The following is a 26,944-nucleotide window of genomic DNA, read 5'->3' as shown; positions in this document are numbered from 1 at the left end:
GCCCGTTAAGGGTCTGACTCTTGATTTCGGCTCAGGTCATGATCTCTTGGTTCGTGCGTTCAGGTCCCACATCAGGCTGTGCGCTGACAGCACGGAGCCTGCCTGGGATTCTCTCTCCCTCTCTCTCTGTCCCTCTCCTGTTCGTGCTCTTCCTCTGTCTCTCAAAACCAAATAAACTTTAAACAATAAAATAAAGAGAAAAGCAATACATCAAGGATTTCATTCGCCTTTTCCAAAGCAAGATGGTGCCACCCGGTCAGTGGAGTTTGCCCTTTGCCTGGCCCAAAGACAGAGATCCCCAGACTCTTCTGTGATGTCACAACTACGGTGCCGCGGTCTATGCTCATGGTCGTTGCCGGTGGGGGGGTGCTGGGGACCTCGGCCCCTGCCTCTCCCGGAGGCTCGCTCCCCTCGGACGAGGAACCGCTGACGCTTTGTCGACTGCTGACCCGGGAATTGAGAGGCCCTCCTCCCTCAGTCCGACATCTGCTGACGCCCATAAAAAGTAATTGCTTTTGAGATGCGGTAGAGGACTGGGGGCTGGCTGGCAAAGACATCAGCAGGGAGGCATGTGGGAGAGAGAGAAGTTACCTGTTTTCCCCCAGCCCCGGGGAACAGAGGGGGATGCAACACCTTTATTTTCTTGGGGAGCAGAAAGGTACAGTTGGGTAGTTAAATTTGAAAGAGAAAAAAAAAAAATTTGAAAGAGAATAGCACGACACAGAAAAAGGAGAGAGGGGCATTTAACAAGAAAAATCCCTAGAGGGGGAGATTAAAGCGAACAGGTGCTGGAGGAATGTTTCTGCATATTAGAGCTTAATTAGATTTGAAGATGAATTCCAGATGGGCTAATTATGGATGAGTTGTTGCAGGTTCTTTCTTGTAGGGGCAAGCGCGTATTTTTGGAAATGGTGATTTAGTTTGATTGGGTTTGATTCCCACCTCCTACCATATCTCCTCCGTCAAGAAACCACCGCCTCTGGGGCCCCAGGACCCGCTCAGCAGTCTCCTGTCTCCAGCTGCCCCTGTGAAGCCGGCAGGGCCACGGAAAGCTGGGCCCAACCTGACTGCTGCACAGACGAGCCCAGGGTAGCCACCTGGCACGTGGCAGGACAAGTGACTCTTCCCCGAATTCAGTAGGAAGTCACTCCGACTTCAAAGGAAGGCAGACAGACAAAGCGGTGTGTTGTTTTCGGGATTGTGTCCTTTGACGGGTGCTAATGCTCCCTGGAAAGCTAGCTGGTTCAAGCTGTTTGGACCATTTTCTGGGAGAGCCGAGGGGCAGGTGCTGGCGGGCAGCTCTCTTACATCGTGACTGGAAGGAAGGGAGGGAAAGCCTAGATAAACTGAGACGTATTGCAGATGAGAAATTTTAATTTCTAAAAAACAGGATCTGGGCCAAATGGGATCCCTGGTCTTGCCATTAGGGTGATAAGCCTGGTTCGACTTAGGAACCACCGACGTGGGTTGTCTGGAGAGAAGGTGCACACCTCTGACGTCCCCGGGAAGGTGCCCGTGTGCCGGGGTGGCCCTGCGTCATCCTGCAGGGGGAGCCCCTCCAGGGGACCTGCTTGGCTTCCCTTCAGGTTTGAGAGCTTTAATAAGTGTAAACTTTTATGTAAGGCCTCATAATTGGAAGTTATGGATATATAATTTATATATGACTCAGAGAATGATTTATATGATGTTAAGTGATGATTTAGATAGAAAATATGATCCCCTCTCACAGAATCTTTAATGAAAAGTGTTGGTTCTTATGAATTTATTTCTAGAGCTCTGTTTGAACTCAGCATGTTTGACATAAATCAGATATAATTGTCATTTTATGATTAATGAACATATGCTGGCCGTTTTTCCCCATAATTAAACTTTATGTTCTGTGCATCTGACAAAGCAGAACAAGTTTAGACTCTGACAGATTGGTGGCGGGGGTTTTCCATGGCTGCATATTTGTGTGTATGTGTGCTCATTTGCGTACGTATTTATTTTATTAATGTACAGGATGAAGTGGGGATTTCAGAGGAGGGTGTGAGGGGGGTCGTTAGGAGCTAGCACTCAGTCCCGAGGTTGGGGAGCGCTTGTGTGGGACAGAGAGGTGCAGGTGGGGCCTGCGGGCAGGGGCCCGGGCCATGTGTCCTGCAAGGGGCAGTGAGTGCCGGGCCTGGTGTGTGTGTGTGGTGGGGGGGGGGGGGGGTGGCGTGCTGGAAAACGCTCTCCCAGTGGAGACACCCTGTTAACCAAGAACACGGCTGCTCCTTCATGTTGTGGCCATCATAACAGAGGCAGATGCGGGACAAAAACATGCACATCTTCCTCTCCTTTTTACATACTCCACAAGAATTGTGGCCATTGACCAGGTAAGACAAGCCTGTGAGAGGCCAGCCGTGTCACTGGTCAGCAAACCCTTGCTCACACCTCTCGCTTTTGTTTCCCGTTTCAGGACATAGACAAGTTTGGCAATGAGATCACCCAGCTGGCCCGGCCCCTTCCCGTGGAGTATCTGATCATAGACGTAAGTGTGCGTCGTCCACCCCCCCCCCCCCCCGGGCTGCTGGGTGGGGGCTGCGTGCAGTGGCGGCTGCGGCGTGGACAGTCGCCCCTCTACCTGGCCCGGGACAGCCACCCAGAAAGCGTGTGAATCCCTGAGCTCCTGTCATCCCCGAAAAGCTGGTGACTTTACGGGGGTTTTCTTCTAGCTTGTTTTTTTACTTCCTTAAAAACAACTTAGGGTTTACCTCTCCCTGACAAAAATGCAACCCTAGACCAGCGACCTGGCCAAGCCCGGCGTGGCTCTGTGCTCGGTGTGCTCGGTGCTGTGCTGGTGACGGTGCGGCTGCCAGGCCGGGCTTGCGGTGGGCCGCCTCACCTGAGTCAGTCCCGGGGGCACACGGCTGTGACTGTCCTCGGGTGAGTCGGCGGGTGCTCTCCTGGGCAGAGCTCCGGGAGCCGAGGAGGCAGCTGGCTCCACCATCCAGGCTCCCCTCCTTGCGGGAGGTGTGGCCCCCGGCCAGAGCGCCACAGAGGGCTCCAGTGCCCGAGGCATCTGTAGCAGCCAGCTCCTTCCCAAGGGGATGGGCAGCGGCTCGTTTCCTGACTGCTTCCGGCCAGGATCTCTTTGGCCGTGTTTGGACTCAGGAAGGGCATGTGATTCAGGCTGTAAAATATCATTGCATTTGGAGCAGCAGGTCCCCGTGAGCCAAGCCCACCGGTGCTCCATTCCAATTGACAGCTCCCGAGAACATATTTATTACCTAGGCCGTAAAGGCATCTGTTTGTTAGACTACCTAGGGTGTAATTAAGATGAAAACAGATTGATGGAACATACACTTAGGAGGGGTCGGCATGATTTAAAGCCAGCTTTCTGAGGTCTCCCCTCCCCGTGGCCTCCCCACCCCTTTCCTTTTAGAAAAGAACCGAGTTCTCGCTTAGTGTGCTGTGTCAGTGAGCTTGGTTGTAAGGGAACATTGCGCCCCGAGACACCTGAGCTCTCTGTTCTTGTGGAGGGAGGCTGGAACAGTCCCTCGAGAGCAGGTGTCCAGACCAGACGGCCATCTCCAGCCCCACGCCCGACCAGGCTTGTCTGATGTCCTCAAACCTCGTGACCAGGCCACTAATGTCACGCGAGAGGAGGGATGGGCCTCGCTACCCGGAATGCCGTGGATGTGCCGTGGAGGTGGCCGGGCATTGGCCAGATGACCTGAAGCTGGCTGGGTGGGGGGCACTGAAACAGGAGACGAGGTGCTGGGCTCACCGCGCCCCTCTCCGGTGTCTGAGATATTCACAGACCGCCTGGGGCACTTTGGTTCGGCCGTGCTCTAAGGGGAGGTTACAAGTCCAGCACAGACATCTCTTAATTCCACATCCGTGGCCTGGCAGGTGCCCTGTTGTGCTGGTCCACCACTGTCTCTGCCTCCCGAAGGGAGAGCACTGCACAGTCCGCAGACCTTGGTCTCTGCAGCAAGGACAGAGGCTGAGACTAATAATGCAGGCTTGCGTGTCTGAACCTTGGTGACTGTGGGCACTCGGGGCTGTCTTTGTCTTGCAGAGGGACAGAGTGAGGCCTAGGATCTGTCCGCAGCTCACAGGCCACACAGCCAGTACGTGGCCCCGGGGCTGGAGTCCACACGGCTGCACGCTCCCGTCAGTAAAAGATGAGTGGGCTGGGTGCCAGCCTGGCTCAGTCGGTAGAGTGTGTGGCTCTTAACCTTAGGGTTGTGAGTTTAAGCCTCACATTGGGCGCTGAAATTACGTAAAAGTAACATCTTTAAATGGGGCGCCTGGGTGGCTCAGTCGGTTAAGCATCCAACTTCGGTTTAGGTCATGATGTCGAGGTTCGTCAGTTCGAGCCCCGCGTCGGGCTCGCTGCTGTCAGCGCAGAGCTGACTTCAGATCCCTCGTCCCCCTCTCTCTGTGCCCCTCACCTGCTTTCATGCACGTCCTCTCTCTCTCAAAAATAAACATTTAAAAATAAACAAAAATAAAAGTAAAAATCAACAAATTGTTCAGTTGGGGTGCCTGGGCGGCTCACTCGGTTGAGCATCTGACTCTGGATTTTGGCTCACGTCACAGTTGCATGGTCATGAGATGGAACCCCACAACGAGGAGTGGAGCCTGCTTGGGACTCACTCACTCTCTTTCTCTCTCTCCCTCTCTCTCTCCTTTCTCTGCCCCTCCCCTGCTGGCTCACGGTCTTTCTTTCCTAAAATAAATTCATAAACTTTAAAAAATTGTTTTAAAAAGTAAAATAAAATCTTCAAGACCGTCAGGGCTCTGGTCTCAGATGCTGCTGCCGGCTCAGCTTGTCCTTGAGCCTGCTGGCACAGTCACAGCACATCCCGGGCCAGCCCCAGACAGCCCGCTGCCTTCGCCGATGCAGAAGACAGACCAGAACAACGCTTTCCTCCTCGAGAAATGGTCCCGAAGGAACCAGAATAGCTGCTCTGAATCTGGACGAGGTGTAACCCGCTGCCGCTGGTGTCACGTTGCAGAGGAAAAGCTGCGTCAGCCACAATGTGGCACTTTGGGGCGGGGGAGCATCTGCCCAGAGGAGTGAAAACTATTTGTATCGATTGTTGCACATTTACCACTGTCCTGTAGTTTCTGTCGATTGTGTGCTGGATTTAAAATGCTCTCTGTTGTTAGGAAAGCACGTCTGAGCCAAATGAAGAGTTTAGGTTCCCCCCTGGACACACATTCTTGACTCCAGCCCGTCTAAGGGGAGCGGGATCGCCGTGCGCCGCGCCTCAGGGCTGAGCAGCGGCTCCCTTGCGGCCTGGACGTGTCCTGACCCCCTGCAGCGGTGCCGCGGGCTCTCTGGAGGTCACTGCGCCTCTCAGACCGTCGCGGGCTGCCCCCGAGAGTTCTCCCAGCCTCGTCCGTTGTGCTCCCACGGCGCACCCTCTGGCTTATCGTCGGCTTACAGAAACCGGCCACAAATGGCATGATCCTAGAAATCGTCAAAAACGATTCTTCGGTTTGCTTCCCAGAGTCCTGAGCATCAGGGGTTGTTTCACTGAGGCGTGTCGTTCGCGCGTAACCGCTGCGTCCAGCGTGGAGCAGTCGGGCCTCCGCGGCCGTGAGGGACTCGGAGCTCGGGGAGGGCGTCGTGATCGGCGCTGCTTGTGGCACCTGAGGGCCGCCCTCACCCGCTGGCACACGAGTGATCGTGGCTTTGTGTTTTTGTTCATTAGATCACAACAACTTTCCCCAAGGATCCAGTTTATACTTTTTCTATTTCGCAAAATCCGTTTCCTATTGAGAACCGGGACGTGTTGGGTGAGACACAGGTAAGCTCTTTTCTTTACAAACATAATTTAAAGTAACTGCCGCTTGTTTATCTGGTGTCAGTGTCGTTTTCCCAGAACGTACCAAGCTTTGACACTCTCCCGATTGATTCTTAGGGCAAAACCACAAGCTGGGACTTTTTTCGAGACACTGTTGGTCACCGTGACACCCTCTCTGGAGTGGGGTTGATGAATCCCCACAGAGGCAAATCCTCGGAGGCCCCAGGCCTGTGGATCTGCCGGAAGAGCCGTGGTCGGCTGACTTCTTTTTTTCCCCAGATCTGTTCATCACTTGTGTCCTCTCCCAACAACCTTTGTGTCATTTGTTTGTTGACCAGCGTCCCGTCTTTGTGGAGATGTCTCTCTCTGCTCTGTCATCCTGCCGCGTGGGCCTCGGGCGGCCCGGCCGCCTGGGCTTCCCGCCACGTCCTGCGCGGTGGCCCCTCCTCTGAGGCACAGCGGAGGCCGTGCAGAATTGCTGAAGCTGCCTCGTGCTGCCACACGGATGGTCCAGGACACGTGTGTTCCTAGGTGCATCTGTCTGTGCGGGGACCCGGGCCGCTTGTAGCGGTGCAGAGCCACTTACCGGGTGGCTCTCTTGAACTGTTTTGAGTTTTGCCGAAGGCGCAGCGTCTCATAATCCCCCCAGCTCGCACACATAGTTACTCCTCGTTGCAGTCACGCTGCCCCAGTCAACAGCGCGGCTGCACAGGGAGCACAGACCAGTCGTCTCGCCCCGAAGTGGGCCCTTCCCGCAGCCCACTCCACTTGGACGTGCCTTTTTTTGAACGCGTCTCCCAGCTGGGTCAGCTTTATAAACGTGCTCCCTTGCACGTCCCTCGATGCGTCACGTGTGCCGAGGGCCACGGCCTGTGCCGCGGCCACGTGCGTCCCTATGCCTGGGTCCCCGTCGGTGGCTGTAGAACGAGATGGGAGAGGTGTGTGTCCGCACCCTGCATTCGGCCGTGGCCCAGGCGGAGACGGACAGCTGTCTGGGCAGTGGGGTGGCCGCAGCACGCTCCCGTTCACTGCGTCCTTCTGCCTCACCACTCTAGGACTTCCACAGTCTGGCCACCTACCTGTCCCAGAATACTTCCTCCGTGTTCCTGGACACCATCTCGGATTTCCATCTCCTGCTCTTTCTGGTCACCAATGAAGTCATGCCTCTGCAGGTATGGGCCCGGCCTGTGTGTGCGCGCCCGCCGAGCGCCTGGCTTTGTGGTCCTCGGGCAGGATTGGCTATAAAGAGACGCTGCTTTTCCTCTCAAGCCAGAGCGTGGCTGGGAAGCCGGGTCGCAGTCCCCCTTACGTCCTGCGGGCGGTGGCTTTTCACAAGGGGCTTGCCGGTAGAATGATGGATTTTTGACACGAAGCATTTGCACTGAAACCACTTGTTTTAAGTGTCTGCCCCCCGTGATGGAGGACAGCTTCGTTTGTTATAATCCCGTGGGAGGCAGACAATAGTGAGCTCCGTGTCCTCTAGCGTGGAGCTTTAGAGATCAACCATTTACGGAGTTTCTGTCCTAACGGTTTTGGAATCCTAGCGTCTGCTTCTTACTGGTCTCTCGCCTCCTCCTGAATCAGCTTTGGTTTTATCGCCTAGGCCCAGAAGGTTGGCCAGCGTCCAGACCCTGAGTGCACAGCTGCATAGCTGGCATTTTTAAGGCATGCCGTCAGGGAGAAGAGGGCGTCTGTCACCGACACTGGCTGCCATCTGAGCATTGCGGGGGTAGGGGGCGGTAGGCGGTGGTCAGTGGGCCCGGCCAGGAGGCCCCTACTTATTTTGTGCCTTCTTTCTGTCGGAGACCCAAGGAAACACCAGAGAGAGGGGGACGAGTTCTTTCTGAGCCACTGACTCAACACATTGCCTGCAGGTGACAGAGAGGAGAGGAGATGCCCCTCCCTCCCCACTGTTCTCCTATGTCAGGGGGCCTATAGCCGTTCTTGGGTCCTGCTGGGTTTATCTGGTGTCTGTATTTTGTCCCCGAACTGCCCACTTCTGGTATTTGATATCAGGCACCCCGAGACTCCCCACTGGCTTTCTTTGCCTGCCTTGTTAAACCCAGAGAGTGGCCCCCCGGCCCCAAGTGTAGCCACTGCCAGTCCGGTTGGACAGGTGACGAAAGCCTGGGCTCTTCACACCACGGCCTCCTCGCCAGTAAACACGTACTGTTTGGCGGTCACCTGCTGGAAAACATTTTCCGGGGAGCTCCTGAGAGCCCCTAAAGCTTTCTTAGAGATTCTCAACGTATAAACTATTTTAATTCTCTGCACGTTGACCCTGGAGGCCTGGGATCTAGAGAGCATTTTTACAGACTTGGTTGAGAAGGTAGAGAGCCTCCAGGGAGAAGCGTGAGGGTGGAGGGTGGACCCCACGACCACAGGCGCCTGTCTGTGCATCTGGGCCCTCAGGGAAAGGAATGTGAGCTTCAGTGTCCAGTGGCTGAGAGCGCTGGTTGGCTTAGGACAGAGAGCAGCACGTTAGGGCTATTTGGGAAGAACTTAAATTTTAGCACTAAAATTCAGCATGTAGATGTATAGACCTAGGCGTGTGGTATTATGTTTCATGGTGACGGCCTGTGAGGTTTTTTACATTCCCTTTGAAGAGTGTCTTGATGTTTCCCAACACACGGTTCATAAGAAGCAGCTTATTAAGCGGAGTGTGCCCACCATAGGCAAAGCCAGTTGGAGCCTTCGGTTTTGGGTTCTTGCAGGACAGCATCAGCTTGTTGCTGGAGGCTGTGAGGACCAGAAATGAGGAGCTCGCGCAGACGTGGAAGAAATCTGAACAGTGGGCCACCATCGAGCAGCTCTGCAGTAAGTGTCCTCCCTTTCCTCAGTCCCGAGGGTCCTGCTCTCCTACTCCTAGCGCTGGAGCCCAGGCAAAGCTGCTTATGTCCTGGGAGCCGGACCCCCCGGTGCGCCCCGACGGGTGTCATGGGCCATCACACGAGCACGGCCCTTCTCGTTGCTGTAACGTGCGTGCTGTAAAGGTCACCCAGATCGTTGGGATACAGTTCCGTGCACGCACCCACATGTATATGGGGGATCTGCTAAGCGTCCAGCGTCTTAGGAGCAATTCGAAAGCCCTTATTTTAGATAAACAGAGACCTCACATTCACGTAAGTGCTGAAAGGCCAGAAACCTTTGGTCTCAGCCTTTTCTTTTTCCCCTTCTTTCTGCGGGTCCTCCGAACTTTCTCGATGGATAAGGAGGGAAAGTGTTCCGAAGAGAATGTGGGGATCTGTGTCTCGGAACCTGACTCGGCACGCTGCCCAGGAAGAGCCTTCCGTCTGTGGTTCCTTCCGGGCAGGTGCTACGCTGTGGCCGACCCGTCCGGCCGAGCACTGAGAGTGGTGGCCGCGGTGCAGCCCTTTGCCCTGTGGCTTTGAGAAGCTCTGGAATGCCCTCTTCACACGGCTTGGCAAATCCACATGGGGGGCGTCTGTAGCGTTTGCTCAGTCCAGTGGGTAGATCTTAGAGCCAGTGGAGTCTCCGCTGTGAGGGCACCCAGATGGAGAGTTCTTGTTCTCTCTTGATGCTAAGGTCCCCGGGGGATCGGGGGCCCGAAGGGCCTAGTATTTGTTGTGCTGCGCTGCTCGTCAGGTTTTTTCCTATACGATTCTGACGGACCAGTGACGCAGCCAGCTCCACGTGCCTTTACTCTTGCCCTGCGTTCTGAGACACTGCTCGCGTATTCTGAGGCAGAGGACAAGGTCTCCCCACCAAATTCCCGAAAACGTAGGCCTGCAGCCTCGTGTCCTCGGGAGAACGGCGGTCTGGTGCCAGCCAGCGGCGCTCAGCCCCTGGTGCAAGTCTCTGGTACCCGTGGCCCCCACGCCGGCACCGTTCCGTTTGAATCCTTCACACGGGAATGCGGATGGCAACAGCTTGAATATTCCGGGGCCCTCAGCGTCAGCCCAGGAATGCCCAGAGAGACTGGGCACGGGGTTGACCAGCACAGCACGGGGAACAGTCAGGGATGTTGTGATAACGTGGGGGGAGCACTGGGTAACGTACAGGACTGTCGAGTCACCGTGTTGGGCACCCAAACTAATAGAAAGTTGTACGTCACCCATACTCGAATTTAAAAACACAACAACCGGGCGAGACATTTCACAAAAAGAGGTAACGGCGACGGTCACCATCGTTAGTCGTCAGGGAAACGCAAAGTGCAATAAACAAGAGACCGTTACCCATTCGGCAGAGTGGCTGAGACGAGAAACTGGCAGTGTTACGTGCTCGCGAGTTCGCCCACGCTGGTGAGGACGGGAAAGCTGTCTGGCCGCGTTTTGTAAACGGTCACTTCCTCTGGGATCCGGCGAGCCTGCTCCTAGGTTTTCACCCGAGCCGTGAGAACACAGGCCCACGCGGAGGTGCGTGCAAGCACGTTGATGGCAGCTTTGTTGATAACGGCTCGGAACTGTCAACGAGCCAGATGGCCATCACCAGGGAAGTGGGTAGCCAGCACCGGTGTTCTCACAAAGAGCCCACACGCAGCAGGAGGAAGGAGGGCGCCATGGACACGGCACACGAGGAGGGTGGCGGTGGGGTAGAGTTGGTCACGGGTGACGGCTTCGGGTTCTGCGGGCAACGGTGTCGTGTATTTAGCGGGGTTCTGTGTGCGAGCAGGGGACTCGCAGCGGGGGTCCTGGCACCCAGGCCGTCCCTACCTATAGTGCTTTCTTTGCGAGCCCCCATTTGCTCTGGGGGCGGTGCAGGAGAGCTCTGGGGCGGGTGGGGCGTCCCTGCACGCCCCACCCGCTACCGGCGAACCACGACGAGTGGCCGTTTCTCTCCCCCCACAGGCACGGTCGGAGTGCAGCTTCCAGGCCTCCAGGAGTATGGAGCCGTGGGCGGCTCCACGCACGCTGCCACGGCCGCCATGTGGGCCTGTCAGCACTGCACCTTCATGAACCAGCCGGGCACCGGCCACTGCGAGATGTGTAGCCTCCCTAGGACCTAGGGCCCCCGGCCCCTGCTGGCAGGACTCGGCCCACCGCAGCCTCTCTCTGCAGCCGGGATCATTGCAACCGTCGCCCCGCGGTGGGCAGCCCTGAAGGGCGGGGCAGGGGGGCTGCCCTGGGGTCTCCGACCCACGAAGCTTCTCAGCACCAGGCTTCCGTGGAGGGAGAGCCAGCCTGGCGCTCTGCGGGCCGGCAGCAGCCTCCTAGCGGAGCGGCACGGTGGTCCCCCCCCCCCCCCGCAGACGCCCCGCGCCAGACTCCGAGGTGGTGGAAGGCCCCGGGTGCCTCGGAATCGTCACCTGGGGTTGGGAGGGACGCCGAGGCCTTACTGCCACCATCCAGCTTTCTCTTCCCTTCCCTTTGGATGCTTTTTGTTCTTGCCCCTCCCGTGGTTCCAGTTGGGAGTTTTTGGTGGCCGCCGTACCTGTCGCTCTGGGCAGACCCTGCCCGTGAGGCCTCTTCCTCCCCTGCCAGCAGCCGCCGTCTGGCGGAACGTGAGCAGGACCGGGCTCGCCGACCCACCGTTTGCTTGATCTGCGGCTTAGTTTGCTGCCCACCCTTCTCGCTCTCACCAGACATCCAGGTGGGGCTTTTTAAAGTCTGCGTTGGTTGTAATAACAGTTATCAGTAATTTCTGCCCGGAAGACTTTTATTTATTTCTTTTTAAGGTAAAAACAACATAAAAGGGGAGTGAGAGAGACTAGTTTCCACTTCCTGCCCTCCCATACCGAGTCCCTGGGAGCGGGCACAGGGTGGGCACAGGGTGGGCGAGGGTGGACGGGAACCCACAGTCAGTTCTTGGAAGTAAACCTCAGTGCCTGAGACTCTTCTGCCAAGCCACACAGCCGCCACAGCTGCGGACTCGGTGGACCAGCAGGAGGGCGGCGGTGGTTCCGCCGAGGATCGCCTCCCCCCACCCCACCCTGCCCCCTCCCCGAGGCCTCGGACCAGGCCTGCGTGGGGCGAGCTGGGTTGTCCAGGACCCGCTTTGCCCCGTGCACCGTTTCCTCCCACTGCCCTGCCGGCCCCCAGCCGCCTGCGTGGTGTGTGGCCGTTGCGGCAAGCCTGCGTGAGAGAGCAGGGGCCGGCCTGTAGGGAGGGCCGCTGCCAGGGGTCGAGGTCAGACCTTGCACGTGTGCTCTGGGGTCCCCGGGGACTTGTGGGCGGCACCCCGATGCCTCTTTGCCTTAATGCCGGCCACGTCTCTTCGCTGCACGATGCCCACGAGAGGCCGACCCGGACGCAGACCGTGCTGAGGACTTCGTGTCTCTGCCCCGGGGGTGGGAGGCGGGCCTGTGTGATCCTCCCTTACCCGTAGCACTGGGGACAGAGAGCCCCGTTCTCTGCGTGTTGGCCGCTTTTGTGGCAAGGGCTGTGCCCGGAACCTCCGAGTCCGCCGGGCATGGGGCACACGAGACTTGTCTGCTCTCCAGGCCAGGGGCCAGCTGGGGTGGGTCTGGCCTCAGAGCCATCGGTTGGGGGTGGGGGGTGGCGGGAGAGGTGCGGAGCGGCCGGCCTGAACCACAGAGTCCCCGCCAGCGTGGCCCCGTGTCGTCTCGCCGCTGTGATCCGACGCGAGGCTGCGGGGGACCCTGTGCTCAGCCTGTGTGTCTCCCGGGCCCGCCCCCGCCGGTTCTCCTGGTGTCGCCTTCACCCACCTGCTGCTCTCCGTCTCTCTTCAGCCAACAGTCTCCTCACTCTGAAGTTCTGGCAGATGCAGAACTCGTTTCCTTCCGTCTCAGCTGAAGGAAAAGTGTTGTGATTTCTCTGCTTCTGGTTTCAAGTCACTCTTTGTTCAGTAACGCACTTTACTTCATCGTCCAAATAGACAGACTCAGCTCAGCATGCGGGTGGGGGGGCGCCCTGCCAGAGGCCTTGGCCGTGGGCAGTGCAGCCACCTCCTCTGGCCCAGGGGAGGGTCCCCCGGCCCCGCCTGCATCCTCCTTGCCCTTGTGCGCACACCCCCCCTCTCGTCACCAGGCGAGGGGTGACCGCGTGCCCCCCCGCCCAGGTGCACACAGCTGGCCGCCCCGGCCTCCTCTGACTGGTCCGCTCCTGGTGCTCACGCTCCAGCCCCGCTTGGGGCTTACAGGTGGGCGTCAGTTGGGTTTGCGTTAGCGTTACCTGGACTCCGGCCCTGCCGGGAAACTAATAAAACGCCTGAAGCGACTCTTGGGCTCCCCATTTGTCATCCCGGGCCCCGAGGCCTCTCCCTGCGCGTCGAGCTTCTGTCTGCAGGTTGTGTCGGAGTCTGCTTCCTGTTGCGTGACTTCACTTTTCTCTGCACGTCACTGTCCTCTTATGGAGGAGCCCTCTCCCCTGCCCGGGCTCCCCGGCACTGACTTGTGGTGTGTCATCCGGTGGAAGAGGGGAGCGTGGCCTCCCTCGGGCGCTTCCCTGCCTGTCAGCCACGTGGCTGCTCCCAGGTCTCTCTGTCTGGGGACAGGTGCTGGTGTCAGGCAGCAGGTGAAGGACGCAGTCTGGAAGCCCCTCCACTGCACAGGTGTAGGGGTGTCAAGCCGGGAGGTGACAGGCTGCCTGTCCTGAATTGTCGCATGACGGCGGCCAGGAGGCACTCCCTCTTGGGGTTCAGGTGCCCGCCTTCACACACACACACACACACCTGTCTGCACCACCCAGTCCTTGGGCCACGTGACTCATTGCTCCCTGGACAAGTATATAGAAAACGGCACCTGCTGACGTCAGGGGGCCCTAGGTGCCTCTGGGCCTGGCTGCTCCAAGCAGCGTGCGGTTCACACTCCCAACCACGGCCTCCGAGTTGGGGTCACTGCCATACCCGGCCCTTGGTGCGCCTCAGAATGCTGCACTTGCTGGATCTGAGGGGAGCCACCCCCACCTCAGGAAACCAAGCAGAGGGGACGTGCTGCCTGTGAGGGGGCCCAACAGGGCCTGCTGCTGCCGTGCACACACCAGGGATTCGCCCCCCAGGCTGGCAGTGTCATTTGACCTTAGGAAGATTGAACTGCCCCCAGATTTGGCACAGAGAGCACTGGCGGGAGCGTGCACCTTGCACACCCACGAGAGGCTGCTGGCCTTCAGCCCTGTGTTCGTGTCTGTAAACTCCAGGGGTCAGCACCCAGGGCCCCCCTCTGTTTATATAGGGCATTGCTCATAAATCCTCACATCACAGTGTGGGCTTCCCCGGCTTGGGGCCAGGATCCTGCTAGGCCTCCTGAGCAGAGGGAGAGGGACAGAGGAGTGACCTGGCCCAACAGCGCCTGCAGGGTCGTCCTGGCCAGCCAAGGGTTTGGCCGTCCAGGCCAGACCTGGGCGGGGTGCGGGAAGGCCTGCCCAGCTCAACCCACCTCCTAGATCCACTTCCCCATGTGCTCATTTTCTCTAGGACAGCTCCTCGGTGTTGGGGAACAGCCTGGGAGGACTGGGATGGGAGTTAATATGGGCGGGTAGTTCAAGAGGAATAGTGGTCAGACTGGCAGACAGGCCTTGGGCCCTGGGCACAGGAAAGGAGCCTGCCCCCACTTTCCAATTATGAAGGCTTATGGGGCACCTGGGTGGCTCAGTCCAACTTCAGCTCAGGCCGTGATCTCTTTCCAGCCCAGACTTCACCTGGGATCAAAAAGGGCGAACGACAGACTGCGAGGGTCACATTCACGTTGTGTTCAACCCAGCACCCGGAAACCGTGGAGCGGTGGCTGTCCGCTGCCCTTGGGGGGGGGGGTGCCCGCCTCAGCAAGGCCAATTAGAACTGCTACCGGTTGTGCATTTTGGCAGACACGGCAGCCTCGGTGATGTCAGTTTAACTTCCACGCCCGGGGAACAGTTGGCAGCTGGCCCCTTCAACGTACTGTGCTAGGCTGCACCCCGCAGATGCCTCGCTCACTCCTGGGTCTCTGACCTTGGAGATTTTCCCGTTGGCAAGGAGTGGCATGTATTTGACCTTCCCGTCTGCAGGCACCTTTCAGGGACTCTCTGGGCCTCCTGACTCATCCAGAGGAGAGCTCTTGGCTCTTATCTGGTGAGCACTTCCAAAGCCCCAGGGAATGTGGAGAGAGAGGGGCAGCCAGGGTGGTGGGGACGAGAGGTGTCTCGCCCTGGCTTCACTTCACACCCAACCCGATTTCTGGTTAGCCATACCCTCCTCTTCATGATCCTTTGCCCCCATTGTCCAGCCAAACTAATACACACCCTGAACAACTCGTGGCCAGGATCGGAGGGAGGGGCACCTCTGTCCATGTTTAGCTCAAACCCTGGGGTTGGGGTGGGCTCAGAGGGAGGTGACCCGTCCTCGGGCCTGGAACGCCCAGGCTGCGGGAGCCCTGGACTCCTCCAAGAAGTCCAACCGCTCCCCGGAACCCCACAAAATCGCTTTAGGAGTGGACCGTCTGCCCAGAGGAGGCGGTACGCTGGCCCCGGCCCCCCCACCCCCTCCCCGGGGTTCCGGCCCCTGCCTGGCTCCACGGCGTACAGGGGTGGCGCGACGCGACTTCGGTCCCGGCCGACCAGCCCCGAGGCACCGCCCTGGCGTGGGAGGTGCCGCGGCGTTCCCCGCTTCGAGGGCGCCCGGGGCCGCGCGGCGCACGGGCGGGATTCCCTGGGGTTCCCCGCGTTTGGCTTTACACACGCGGGCCCTTTGCCAAGCCGTCGTGCCCACTAGTTTCCTCGCAGGGGCGGGGCCTCCCAGCCTGCCACCCAAACTGGGACACGGCACACGGCGCGGAGCCGCCCCCGCCCCCGCCCCCGCCCCCGCGCCCCGCCCCCTGCCCCCGCGCCCCGCCCCCTGCCCCGCCCCCGTCCGGACCGCTTTACGGCGGAGGTCGCGCCGCCACGTGGGCGGCCGTAAAGCGCCCCGCCCCCCGAGCCTCCGCCGGCACCATGGCCGGCTTCGCGCCGCGGGTCCAGTACTTGGCGGGCTTCCGCTGCCCGCTCGGAGGCCTGGCGGCGGGCAAGCCCCGCGTGCTATGCCGCGGCGCCGAGATCTTCGTGTCCACCGGGAGCGAGCTCGTCTACGTCTACGACCAGGAGGGGAATCTGCTGACCGTGAGCGCCGGGCGGGGGCCTCGGGCCCGGGAGGGGCGGGGAGTGGTGGTGGGCTGTCGGGCGGAGGGGTTGGCGGGGGTCCCGGACCGGGAATGCGGGGAGGTATCGGGTGTCTGGAGCCCGGGGTCGGGGGAGGACATGGGGGACAGGCCACCCGGGGCGAGGGGGCGGGGCGAGGGGACAGGGTTCCGAGGGTGAGGAGACTTGGACGTGGGGGGTCCTGGTTCTTTGGGAGGGGCCGGCGCTTTTGAGGAGCTTGTGTAAGGACTGGGTGCCGCTCTCCGCCTCCCCTCGGTCCTTCTCGCGGCCGGCCTGACGCCGCTTTCCCTCCGATGTCCAGGCCGTCTTCAGGTTTCCTGGTCGGGTGTGGCACCTGGAGCTCTCGGCCCTCGGCGGGGTGCTCTACGTGTTGTGCGCCCAGAAAGGTGTCTACTGCGTGTCGTTGGACCAGGCGAGCAGGTGAAGAGGGGTCACTGGGCAGCCCTCATGGCGGAGGCTGACATGGTCTCAGGTGGACTGTGGTTGTCTGGGACCGTGGCCTCCCTACCCTGTCTTCTGAAACACGCTTCTGTGCCTGCTGCGACCTGTACCTTCTGCTTGCCCCCTGGATTAGGTTCAGAGTGAGCACCCACCAGCCCTGTAGGGCTGCTGGGCCCCGGGGCCGGCTCTGAAGTCTTGGGTGCCCCCAGCCCCCAGCGTCTACATTTTCTAGCAGGCTCCTGCTGGAGGAGAACCCTTACTAAATGAGGTCTAGGCTGTAGAGTGTGCAGCCTGAGGTAGGACCCTGTCCCCTCTGCTGTGACACACTTTTTAGGTGGGCCCCTGTGATTAGCAGTCACAGCCAAGGCACCCTGAACCCTGAGTCAGTTGGGGGGGGGACCGATGTTGAGGAGTTAGGCCTCAACCAGGTACCAGTGCAGAGGCTGGACGCAGGCAGCTGCTCGTTGCTGGTTTAGGACCTAAAAAGGTGGGGGCCGCGATTCAGAGCCTAGGCCCCGGGGGCTCTTATGGTTCTGCACTGATGAGAATTTTCCTTTGGCATCCCGTTTCTGGAAGCCTGGATACATCCCGTCGCATGTGTCCCTGGGTGACTGGTCAGAACAGTCCGCGGGCAGGTGGGAGGTAGTGGGGCAGACCAGCTGCTCCCTGGGGGGCCTTCTGCCCACTGCTGAGGGGCTGTAACCCCCTCACCAAGGTCACTCCCCGTGGAGACTCTGTGCCCCGTGTGCTCGCTGGCGGTTTGTTGGGAAGAGAGCTTATGAACGTTCTGACCAACAGTCCCCTGGTTCTTGAAGGTCTGTGAGCCAAGATGACGGGGATGACAGCGACAAGAATGATGAGGACAGTGAGGACGGCGAGCCCCCTTGCCCCGTGATCCCCGTGGACCCAGATGCCTGCATCCTCCCTGATGCCACACTGTGTGCTTTTGTTGTGCTCGATGACATACTGGTCACCCTGGCACAGGGCCGTGCCCAGTGGAAGGTACAGCTGTTCCGGTGTCACCGTCCAGGGGAGGACGCCAGGCCCCCAGGCCAGATCGGCGAGGTGGAGTTGTCCACTTCCAGCCCTCTGGCTGGGAGCCTTGGGGAGCCCACAGCCCCCCACTTCCTCCCAGTGCTGTGCTGTGTGTCACCACCGGGCTGCAGCGGGCTGTGTGGCCGTATGCCGGGCTCTGGGGGCTTCACGCTGGAACGGGCCCTCTTTGGGCTGCTCTTTGGAGTTGACGCCTCCCTCTTGGAATCACCTGTGATCCTCTGTGGTCTCCCTGATGGCCAGCTCTGCTGTGTGGTCTTGAAGACTCTGGTCACCTCCAGGTTGGCCCCTGGTGACCCAAAGGCCCTTGTCAAGATTCTCCATCACCTGGAGGAACCCGTTGTTTCCATCGGAGCGTTGAGGACAGAGTCCTCGGGCGAGAACGTGGAGGACACACACCCAGACTGCCTAGTGGCGCTGGGTCGCCACGGCCGGGTGCTGGCCGTCAAGGCCAGCTGGGACGAGGCGGGGGATCTGGTGCCGGAGCTGCAGGAGTACCGGCTCCCAGGGCCTGTGCTGTGTGCAGCCTGTGGCGGAGGCAGCCGTGTGTACCACAGCACCCCCTCGGACCTCTGTGTCGTGGACCTGGCTCGGGGAGGTGCCCCCCAGGACCCCGTGCAGCCTGACAGGGGCCCGGGAAGCCTGCCCTCTCTGCTGTGTCCAGCCAGCTTAAGCGTGTGCAGCGTCGTCACGCTCTCCGTGTTGTCCGAGGTGCCTGAAGGTACGAGCAGCTGTTTAAACCTGGAAAACCGGAGCCTGTCGTGGCGGGGGGTGGAATTTTCCGTGTGGCTGTCTTCTCTCCTGCGACCTGGCCCGTCCTCCCCTCTCCGTCTCCTTCGCGCCTTTCGTAAACCTGACAGGCAGGTGTTTCCTTGCCTGGAGTAGCCTGGGGGTCGGTACTTGTCCTCCTTTGGGTCACGGGGCGTCTGGTCGTGTGTGGCCTGTGGGGGCCGCGGCGGCAGCCGGCCGCTCGCCCCGGCTGGGGTCTGCACCTGGGTGACCTACGGGTCTCCTGCGGTGGGTGGTCCAAGGAGGGGCAGGTGGTGTTTTTTGAAGGTGGGAGGCGCCTGCCCTGCTTCCCGTGTGGCCTGCTGGCCAGCCTCCTGTGCCCCGGTGCGGGCGGCGTCCCGGAATCTGCCCCTGTGTTTTCCCCAGATAGAGCCGCAGAGGGTTTTTGCCGTGTCGGCCCGGCGCCGCGGTTAGCGAAGTGCGCGCTCTCGTTAACATGGTGCGCGAGGCCCGTGACGCCAGTGTGGACGGTACTCACCAGTGTCCGTACCGCAGGGAGAGGGTCGTGTGGATGGCTGCGCCCGGCAGCGGCTCGGCCTGGGCGTGCTCTGTGCCTCGCTCGGGGCCTCCGCGGCATTGGGCTTGGGGGACCGGTGGCCAAGTCGCAGGAGGTGGAGCCTGCCTCCTGGAGGCTCCCCAGGAGCCCGGGGGTGCGGGAGGGGACGGAACAGGTGCTAGAGAGAGCAGGCTTCTGGGGAGGCCCCGGCGGGTGCGGAGTGAGGACGAGGGGCTTGTGCGGCACCCTTCGGTCTGGAGGCAGCTCTGCCGTGTGTGGCCCGTCGAAGGTAGAGCCGCACCGGGCTGACTCGGTGGCCCGCATGCCACGTGCGTGAGGTGGATGTGGGCAGTGGCTCTGCCCCCCGGCCCACGTCCAGGGCCCTTTGGTCATCCGGCATCTCTTCAGGGCCGTCGCCAGGACCCCCTCTCTCGCCTGGGTCCTGGCTTCTGGCCACGTTTGTCCCGTGCCTCCAGCCACTTGCCCCTTCTCGCCTGTTGACCAGGCCCCGTGGGTGCCCATCCTCAGGTGGCACCAGGCTCCTGGCCCTGTCTGCCAGGGGCCGCCTGATGACCTGTAGCCTGGACCTGAGCTCCGAGGCGCCCTGCCCCGCCAGAGCGACAGTGGTGAACACTGGCCAGAAAATTAAGGAGCTGCTCTCTGGAATCGGCACCGTCTCTGAGAGGTGAGCGGCTGGGCTGCCTGTCGCCCGGGTGGAGGCCAGTGCCGTGTCCTTGGGGGTTGGTATCCTTCGGGGGGGACGACATCCTGGGTGGCGGTGGCGGTTCGGGCCAGGCCTGTCGCTTTGCCCCTGACCCCAGTGAGAGCCCCAGATGCCGCGTCGTGTCCCATCCCGGAGGTCGGGAGGGACGTCCGCCGCGTCCTGGGCCCTGCTCGCGCGCGTCTTCCCTGCCATCGGGGAGACTCTCTGTGCCGACGCCTCAGCTCTCCCCCAGGGGTCCCCTCTCCTCAGAGGTCTCAGCACCCCCCGTCTCAACAAAGGCCCCAGCGGCTTCGTCCTCTGACCCGCCTTTCTGTGTGGTCCGGGGTGACGGTCTGTAGGCTCCGGGCCCTGTCACTTAAGGCCGTTCCGTAGTGCCTGCCGTCCCCTGGGCTGTCACAGCACTGCTGCGGAGGTGCAGAGGGGCCAGCTCAGGACGTGGCCGGGAACGCAGCGGAGAGGCCAGCCCTGCTGTGGCACCACCTGGCCCATGTGGCCCCGACGAGGTTGGCCGTGGCCATGAGCCTGGTGGACTAGGCCAGGCCCGCCGAGTGGGGTTCCGTCAGCTTCAGCCTCTGTCCCCTGTGGCCCTGCTGCCCGAGAGCCGGGCTTCAGTTAGACAGCCGGGGGCACCTTCGAAAGGGCTCCGGTAGGGGTGGGGCCGGCGAGCCACCCCGAGGCAGGCCCTCGCTCCTCTCTGGACGCACGTCCCGGGGCCGGGTCCTGGTGTCTTCCAGGCCTGGGAGGAGGGGACGCGGCACCCACCCCCGTGCTTCCTCGCCCGTCCCCGAGGTGCCGTGTTCGTCCTTTCCAGGGTGTCTTCTCTGAAGAAGGCAGTTGACCAGCGCAACCGGGCCCTCGTGTGCCTCAATGAAGCCATGAACGTGAGCTGCGTCCTGCTGGCGAGCCGCGAGGGCCCCAGGCCCATCTCGTGTACCACTGCCACCGCCTGGAGCCGCGCGCAGCTGCAGGACGTGCTGACGGCCACCTGCCGGCTGCAGAACGGCAGCGGCTTCAGTCTGGACCGGGGCTGGACTTGGTGTGTGCAGGTGCGTACCCGCTCCCGCGCCTCAGACCCAGACTCGGCCGGCTCGGCCGCCACCTACACCATCCCCGTGGACCGGCTGGGCCCCGGCGACCAGCGGGAGGTGACGCTGCCCCTGGGTCCCGGTGAGGACGGCGCGCCGGACCTGCCTGTGACGGTGTCCTGTGCGCTCCACTACAGCCTCAGGGAGGTTGTGGGCGGGGCCCTCGCCCCCCCAGACTCTTCCGAGGACCCCTCCTTGGAAGGGTGCCCCCCCGACATGTTGCCTGAGCAAGACGGCGTCTGCCTGCCCCTGAGCGAGCACACCGTGGACGTGCTGCAGTGCCTGCGCTTTCCTGGCCTGGCCGCGCCCCCCGCGCAGGCCCCCAGCCCGCGCAGCCCCGCTGGCGACCCTGTGGACACCTTCTTGGGAGCGCGCCTCGGGCCGGGCAGCGAGCCGGCCGGACCTGCTTCCCTGCGGGCCAAGTTCCCGCCCCCGTCGGTGGCCACCATCAAGGTGTCAGCAGGGCTTCTGAGGGCCGCCCTGGGGGACGGTCAGCCAGGTTGGTGTCGCTGACGGCCTGGCTCCTGCCTGTGGACGCGGGGCTCCCGCCTCTTCCAGGACCTGTGCGAGCTCCCTGCGGTGCCTCTCTCCACCAGGCGTGTCCCTGGCCTGTACCACCCTGCAGTGGCTGCTTGCCGAGAACAGCGCCCTGGACGTCGTGAGGGCCCGACTGCTGTCCTCCGTCCGGGGAGTGGCCCCCGACGGCACTGACCTCCACCTTGTCGTCCGAGAGGCAAGCCAGGGGTCAGCTCTCTGGGGAAGCCGTGTCGATAGTGGTGGTTTTCAGAGCGGCGTCTGAGAGCCCACAGCATCTCTGGGCTGCTTGAGAGGAATCAGGGTAGTGGGCCCAACCTTCCGGAGGTTTCTGACGTGCACCGCCCGACGCACGCTTGTGCCGGAACAGCCTTCGCGGGGCCAGTGGCAGTGTGGACCTCGCGTTTCAGGCCCCTGTGGGGACGGGCCCACGCACTGCTGGAATTCGTGGCCAGGTGCCCCAGCATTGCTTGGCGACAGTGTGTACTCAGGGACCCCACTGACCCCAGGCCCTGAACCACCAAACCCCTGCCCTACAGGGGCGCTGAGACCCCGGAACCAAGTGCCAGCACGCTTCTCGCACACACCTTCCCTCCCAAGATGCTCCCGGTGGCAGGCCTGGGGTCGCGTCCAGCAGACTCTCGCAATCCAGCGTTGGAGGCTCACAGAGTGGCCCAGGCGGCCAAGACACCTGTCCCTGAGGTGGCGGGCCGCCCACTGCACAGCCTTTCAGGCCAGATCAGCGTGCCTGGGTTGGCGCATCCCTGGGCCGATTCCGGGCCCTGACGGTGGCTCCCCAGGTGGTGGGAAGGGCCGGGTAGTCGACCTGGTGAGCACTCGCAACCCCAGCACATCCCCAAGCTGCGGAAGGAAGAACTTCCAGGACGGTGGCTCCGCCCCTGGGCCGTTGGGTCCTGCGTGGGGAGCGAGGCAGCGCGTCCCAGCCTCCGGCCTGCCCATGCTGTGCCGGGGCTTCACCCTGAGCTCGGTGTGCCCAGAACTTCCTGGGGGCACTTGGCTGACTTTGGGCACCCAGTCCCCTCCCAGTTTCACTTCTGAAACCCTGACCTTGCTGCCGAGTGACCCGGGATGCCCGGTGTGGGCTGTCCACGGTGGAGTGGGCACAGAGTCACTGCATTGTAGAGTGAGTGCCGTGGCTGTAGTCCGTCCCACGGGAGCGGGACGCCTTCTGGACGGCAGTTCCCAACGGGATGCTGCTGGTCGGGTGCAGGTGGCGGGCTCTCAGGTACAAGTTGGCAGGTGGGGAGGCCCAGGCCCGGGAGCCCTCCCGCACCTCTCCGCTTCCAGGCTGCGGAGGGGCGGCCCAGACTGGGGATTGGGGCCCTCTGAGAGTTGCCCTCGGGGTGGGGCAGGGCGGTGCGTGGACAGCGAGGCTCCTCGTGCTTTGCAGGTGACGGTGACCCACCTATGCGCGGCAGGGCCCATGCAGGCCGTGGAGATCCAAGTGGAGAGCTCCTCTCTGGCCAATCTGTGCCAGGCACACCATGCTGTCATTGGGCGTCTGCAGGTACACGGGCCTGCTCAGGAGGTCGGAGTGCGGTGGTGGGAACAGGGGACTGTGGCGGACCGTGGCTGCCTGCGTGGGTGTTGGAGGACGATCCTCCCTCCTCTTTGCTTGTGCGTGTTTGTGTCGTGCAGGTGAGCTGTGGGCAGCTGAGGGGTGAGTAGGGCAGCTTTGCTGATGGCACTTCAGTAACGCACCGCCATCTGGTGTGCCGGCGGCCCCCCAGCGCGTCCGCGAACCCACGTGGGCACTGCGTCAAAAGAGGACGGTCCGTGTGCTACCTGTCACGCTCACTTGCAGGCCTCCCGACTTGCCTGGCTGTGCCGAGAGGCCGTGCCCTGGCGAGATGCCCCGAACGTGGGTCCTGGGACAAGGTGCTTACACTCTGAGCCTCCACATCTCTGCCAAGAAAGCAGGAGTGACGGCCAACCTCTCACACGCATTTGGGGCCCGTTTTGCCACCTGGCATGGGATGAGCTGTCACATTGCTGTCCTCGGGTTCCAGATGAAACCTGCCACCTGGTGCCCTTGGCGGGACAGAGCTCTGGCTCCGAGGTTGGCCGGCCTATCTCCTCCCACCTGTTCTGAACGAGGCCTTGACAGTTACAGAGGGGCCTGCGGTGGTAACCGTCGGCCGATGGTGACAGCTCTGCGGTATGGCTGGGGAACCAGCCTCCCCCTGGAACTTACCAGAGCACATTCCCAGGCCCCGTCCCAGACCTAGGAATCGGAGAACCCGCGGTCTTGGCGTTTAGGCTTTGACGAGGACCTGAGTGGTGGTGGTCTAGACTCTCCAGTGCACCCTGGGGAGCCTGGAGCCCTCACCAGCCCAGGCAGGTGGGCGCTACTCAGGAGCCTGTGACCCCAGCGGTCCCCCCACGCAACACTGATGGCACACGTGCCCACCGTGGCACATGTGGCTCAGGGATCTAGTCCTGAGTGTGTCGAGCTGTCAGAGGGGTGTGGGCCTGATGGGGACACCAGCCCCCGGATTGGTTCTTGTTCCCTGTGCCCAGAGAGGGGCCTCTTCGACCGTCCTCTCGCTCCTGCTAGGCCGTCTCCAGACATGCCGAGCACGGCAGCCAGGAGGTTGACGCTTAACGTGGCACTCGGGAAGGAGCGTGCTGACCCGACAACCGGCAGGGAGGGGACGTTCGTGTCCAGGTGCCACGACAACCACAGCCTGGGCACGAACGGCAGGAATTGCGTGCTGGAGGCTGAGGCCTCTCCGTGGTGCACAGACAGCCGTGTTCTCCTGTGTCTTTCCGCGGCTGTCCTCTGTGCACGTCTGCACGCTTCTTACAAGGACGCCGCTCACGTCGGCTTAGGGCCCACCCACGTGGCCTCCTCTTCCCTTGTTCGTTGGCAAAGACCACAGCTCAGAGGACAGTCATGTGCTGAGCTGCTGGGGGCAGGTTTGGCTCCTGACAGGGAGCTGCAGACGCTCCCTTGATAGGAACATTCAGGCGGACTGCAGGCCACGGTCTGTCCTGTCAGCTGACACCGTGGTCCACGTAACGGTCGCCTCCCCCCACCCCACATGGTCTTCCTGCAGCGGCCGCCACGGGCCGGCACCTCCTGCCGGATGTCAGTGCTTTGCCGCAAAGGCTGGTGGGGCCTCGCCGCCCGAGCCTGTCTGGGGGCTTGGATCTGAGTTCCCAGGAGCTGCCTGGGTTTCCCCAGAAAGCAAATGGGGCAGGTTGGGTGGCCCCCGCGAGGGCAGCAGCTGGCGCCAGTCCTGACACCAAGGAGGAGAGAAGGGCTCTGTGAGGACGAGGGAGGGAGTGGGCAGCAGAGGAACGGGGAGCGAGAAGGACGTTCCTTCCAAGTAACCTGCTGGGGCTGCAGCAGACCATGCAGAGGGGCCCTCGGAGGTGATGGGGCCCCAGGCACCCCCTCCAGATGGGAGGTGGGAAGTGTCCTCTCCAACCACCTGCCCCTTGTCCCCCCACCAGAGGATGGTTGTGGAACAGGCTGCCCACAGCTCCAGCCCACCCGACCTCCGTGTTCAGTATCTCCACCAGATCCAGGTCAACCACGAGGTGAGGTCCCTCATCTGGGCCTCCCCCCAGCCTGGCCAGCAAGCGCGGGACCTGGCTGGGCTCCTCTGGGGACATGCACAGGGCCCCAGGTGTCCCCAGCACAGTGGAGCCTGCCAGGACTCACAGCCCGAGGGTCGAGGGTCGGGACGGGGGCTCCTCCGGCCACCTGGGGAGTGGGGACTGCCCTCCCAAGTAGGATGGGCCTCCCCCAGAGGGGCCGGGGCCGTGCCCAGCAGGGAGGTGGGGAGTCTGAGTGCTGCCCATTCCCCCCTCCCCACCCCGCAGACACTGTTGCGAGAGGTGCAGACCCTGCGGGACCGGCTGAGCACAGACGATGAGGCCAGCTCGCGGACCGCGGCGGAGCGGCTTCTGCAGGTGTACCAGCAGCTGCGCAGCCCCAGCCTCCTCCTGGTGTGATGTCCCTCCAGGTGAGCCCCACCCCTTCTGGGCCTTCCTCGGACCTCCCACAACTCGGGGGCCTTGGGTCTTCAATGGAGAAAGGACCGCTTCCAGCCCCGACCCTTTCTCTAGATGTGGGGGAGGGGTGCATACAGGACGCAGGGCTCCTGGCTGCTGGGGGGGGGGGGGTGTGCTCGGAGGAGGTGGGGTGTGAAGTGCCAGGTCTCTGGGGTCTGCCCTGCGGGGCACTGGGCCCTGTTCCTGTTCCCCGCCTGCCTGGCCCCAGCCGGCCGAGACGCCCCAGGCCCCACCTTTCCCTTCGACAGCTTCCTTTCGACCCCCGCTGCACGCGGTCCTGCTGGGCGGTCTCTGCCCTGGAGCACTGGAAGCTGGATCAGCGAAGTCCCCTCCGCCCGGAAACGGGGTCTGGACTCCAGAACGGTGGCATTGCCACGTGGCCTGCCCAGGCCCCGGAGAAAGTTTCTGGGTGTGACGTGGGGTGGGCTGCCCACTCACCCACCCACAGACCCTTTCGTCCACCTGTGGGCCCGTCAGCCCTGCTTCTCTGCAGCCGCTGAGCTCACCGGCTGGGAGGACGCTCCCAGGGGCTGGAGCACTCCCCCGGGAGATTCTCCCATCCGAGGCCGCACTCCGAGCCGGGCACTACGCATTGTTTGCAGGGTCCCTCGGGGTGGGCTGCAGCCCCCCAGCTGCCTCCCTCAGCCAGGGCAACGGCCCAGCTTGATTCCCATTCTGGTGCTGGCACACTTAGCATTTGGGGAGGGTGACCCTCCTTTGGACTGTGACGTGGTGCTCTTCTGTGCGCATGGGGTCTTTGAGGCACCCCCTGCTGCAAGACACGTCCACTGTTTGTCAAGCTGCCTTGGCTTCAGCTGTGTTTTATTTCTGCTTGCCCTCTTCCTCAGTTGGGTGGCAGCTTTGACCGGGATTTCTGGGCCTCCCCCAGGTATGCTTGGGTGAACCCCACATTGGCCTCTCCGTGGTCCTGGGGGCCAGTAGGGAGTCCCCAGCACTGGGGTGAAGTGGCCACCCAGCCTTCAGGACACGCGAGTCCCTCCCGGGGAGAACCGAGGACATCTCTGGGGAGGGAGAGGGGCCGGTGGGGTGCTCTAGTCAGAGCCCGGGAGAGTGGGTGGTCGTCCCACGGACCCCACACTGGAGGCTGCTCCAGGGCAGGAGGGAGGAATGACGGAGGCGGTGGGCATGCAAGTGTGTGGAAAGAGCAGTGCTGGGACCGCCACCCCAGCACCTGGCATTTGCTTGGCTGTCCCTGGTCCCCAGCGTGCAGCTCCCCACCCCCACTCTGTCCCGCTGGGCCCTTCACAAGGGTCGCCCTCGGGAGGCCTGAGCACTGGGCCTTCCAGGGATGGAGAAGCAGCAGTGGTGGGAAAGCGCTTCTGCTGGCGGGAGGCCCCCGGTGGGGGGGGGGGGTGGGGGCGGGGGCGGGCAGACCATGCAGTCTCCGGAAAAGGAGAAAAACTACGCGTGGCGGAGAGAAGGGGACTGTGTAGAACCTTCGTGGATTGGCGGAGATCTGCAGGGGGCTGATGGCAAATGGGACACAGGCCAGGGGACCGACCTCAGCCCAGCCGGGTGCTTGGGGAGTCTCGTGTTCTCGGGTGCCCTCTCGGCGCCCTGTCCGGGATGGAACGCCACGCTGAGCACCAGGTGTCCCTCGGCCGTCTCTGTTGCCTGTGGTTCTCCGTCCCCCGCGCACAGCTCCGAGCCACCAGAGACTGTCCTCCACCTGCTCCAGTCTGTTTCTTGGACTGGGGGTGCCGAGGCACCCTTATTGCCACCCCAGCTGGCCCCTCCCGGTGACCCAGGCACTTTCCCTGCCTGCCCCCCTGCAGCCGCTGTGTGGGCTCCATTCAGCAGGTGCCTGGGGCCAAGTGTACTCTTTGGCGGAGGTCAATAAAGGGGAGCCGGAGGACCCCCGAGGGTATCTTTTCCTGCGAACGCAGGCCTGTTGCCTTCTTGCACGGGGTGAGCCCTGAGCAGATGAGCCCCCCAATTCTCCTGCCCTG

General features: G+C 62.0%; 2 protein-coding genes across 2 annotated transcripts in view; both read left to right on the top strand.

Annotated features, from left to right (window-relative positions):
* The window catches only part of NPLOC4 (NPL4 homolog, ubiquitin recognition factor), a 59,661-nt gene extending 48,267 nt beyond the window's left edge, over positions 1 to 11,394 (top strand). Inside the window, exons 13-17 of the mRNA XM_047093947.1 lie at positions 2,441 to 2,512; positions 5,691 to 5,786; positions 6,839 to 6,955; positions 8,498 to 8,600; positions 10,592 to 11,394. Coding sequence (XP_046949903.1) covers positions 2,441 to 2,512; positions 5,691 to 5,786; positions 6,839 to 6,955; positions 8,498 to 8,600; positions 10,592 to 10,749 — 546 coding nt within the window. The 3' untranslated portion in view covers positions 10,750 to 11,394. The remainder of the gene's footprint in view (positions 1 to 2,440; positions 2,513 to 5,690; positions 5,787 to 6,838; positions 6,956 to 8,497; positions 8,601 to 10,591) is intronic.
* A 4,197-nt stretch (positions 11,395 to 15,591) lies between these two features.
* On the top strand, positions 15,592 to 26,868 carry FAAP100 (FA core complex associated protein 100). The gene is made up of 10 exons (XM_047094051.1): positions 15,592 to 15,769; positions 16,110 to 16,228; positions 17,065 to 18,023; positions 19,116 to 19,272; positions 20,123 to 20,895; positions 20,993 to 21,129; positions 22,342 to 22,458; positions 24,411 to 24,497; positions 24,783 to 24,925; positions 25,223 to 26,868. The coding sequence occupies exons 1-9, from the start codon at positions 15,605 to 15,607 to the stop codon at positions 24,912 to 24,914; spliced, it is 2,646 nt and encodes an 881-aa protein (XP_046950007.1). The 5' UTR covers positions 15,592 to 15,604; the 3' UTR covers positions 24,915 to 24,925; positions 25,223 to 26,868.
* Positions 26,869 to 26,944: the final 76 nt, after the last annotated feature.

This window comes from Lynx rufus, unplaced genomic scaffold (assembly GCF_022079265.1).
Source record: "Lynx rufus isolate CCGP_SWC_20201006 ecotype Redwood Valley unplaced genomic scaffold, mLynRuf1.p SCAF_37, whole genome shotgun sequence".
In the NCBI taxonomy this organism is placed as follows: domain Eukaryota; kingdom Metazoa; phylum Chordata; class Mammalia; order Carnivora; family Felidae; genus Lynx; species Lynx rufus.
Note: the sequence above shows the minus strand (reverse complement) of the source record. Positions and strands in the feature narration are given on the sequence as shown.

Excerpts from the sequence above, each read along its gene's own strand:
- FAAP100 (XM_047094051.1), top strand. The coding sequence starts at position 15,605 with ATGGCCGGCTTCGCGCCGCGGGTCCAGTACTTGGCGGGCTTCCGCTGC. Across the intron at positions 20,896-20,992 it reads CCTGGGGGACGGTCAGCCAG|GCGTGTCCCTGGCCTGTACC; the intron begins GTTGGTGTCGCT and ends TCTCTCCACCAG. Across the intron at positions 22,459-24,410 it reads CTGTCATTGGGCGTCTGCAG|AGGATGGTTGTGGAACAGGC; the intron begins GTACACGGGCCT and ends TCCCCCCACCAG.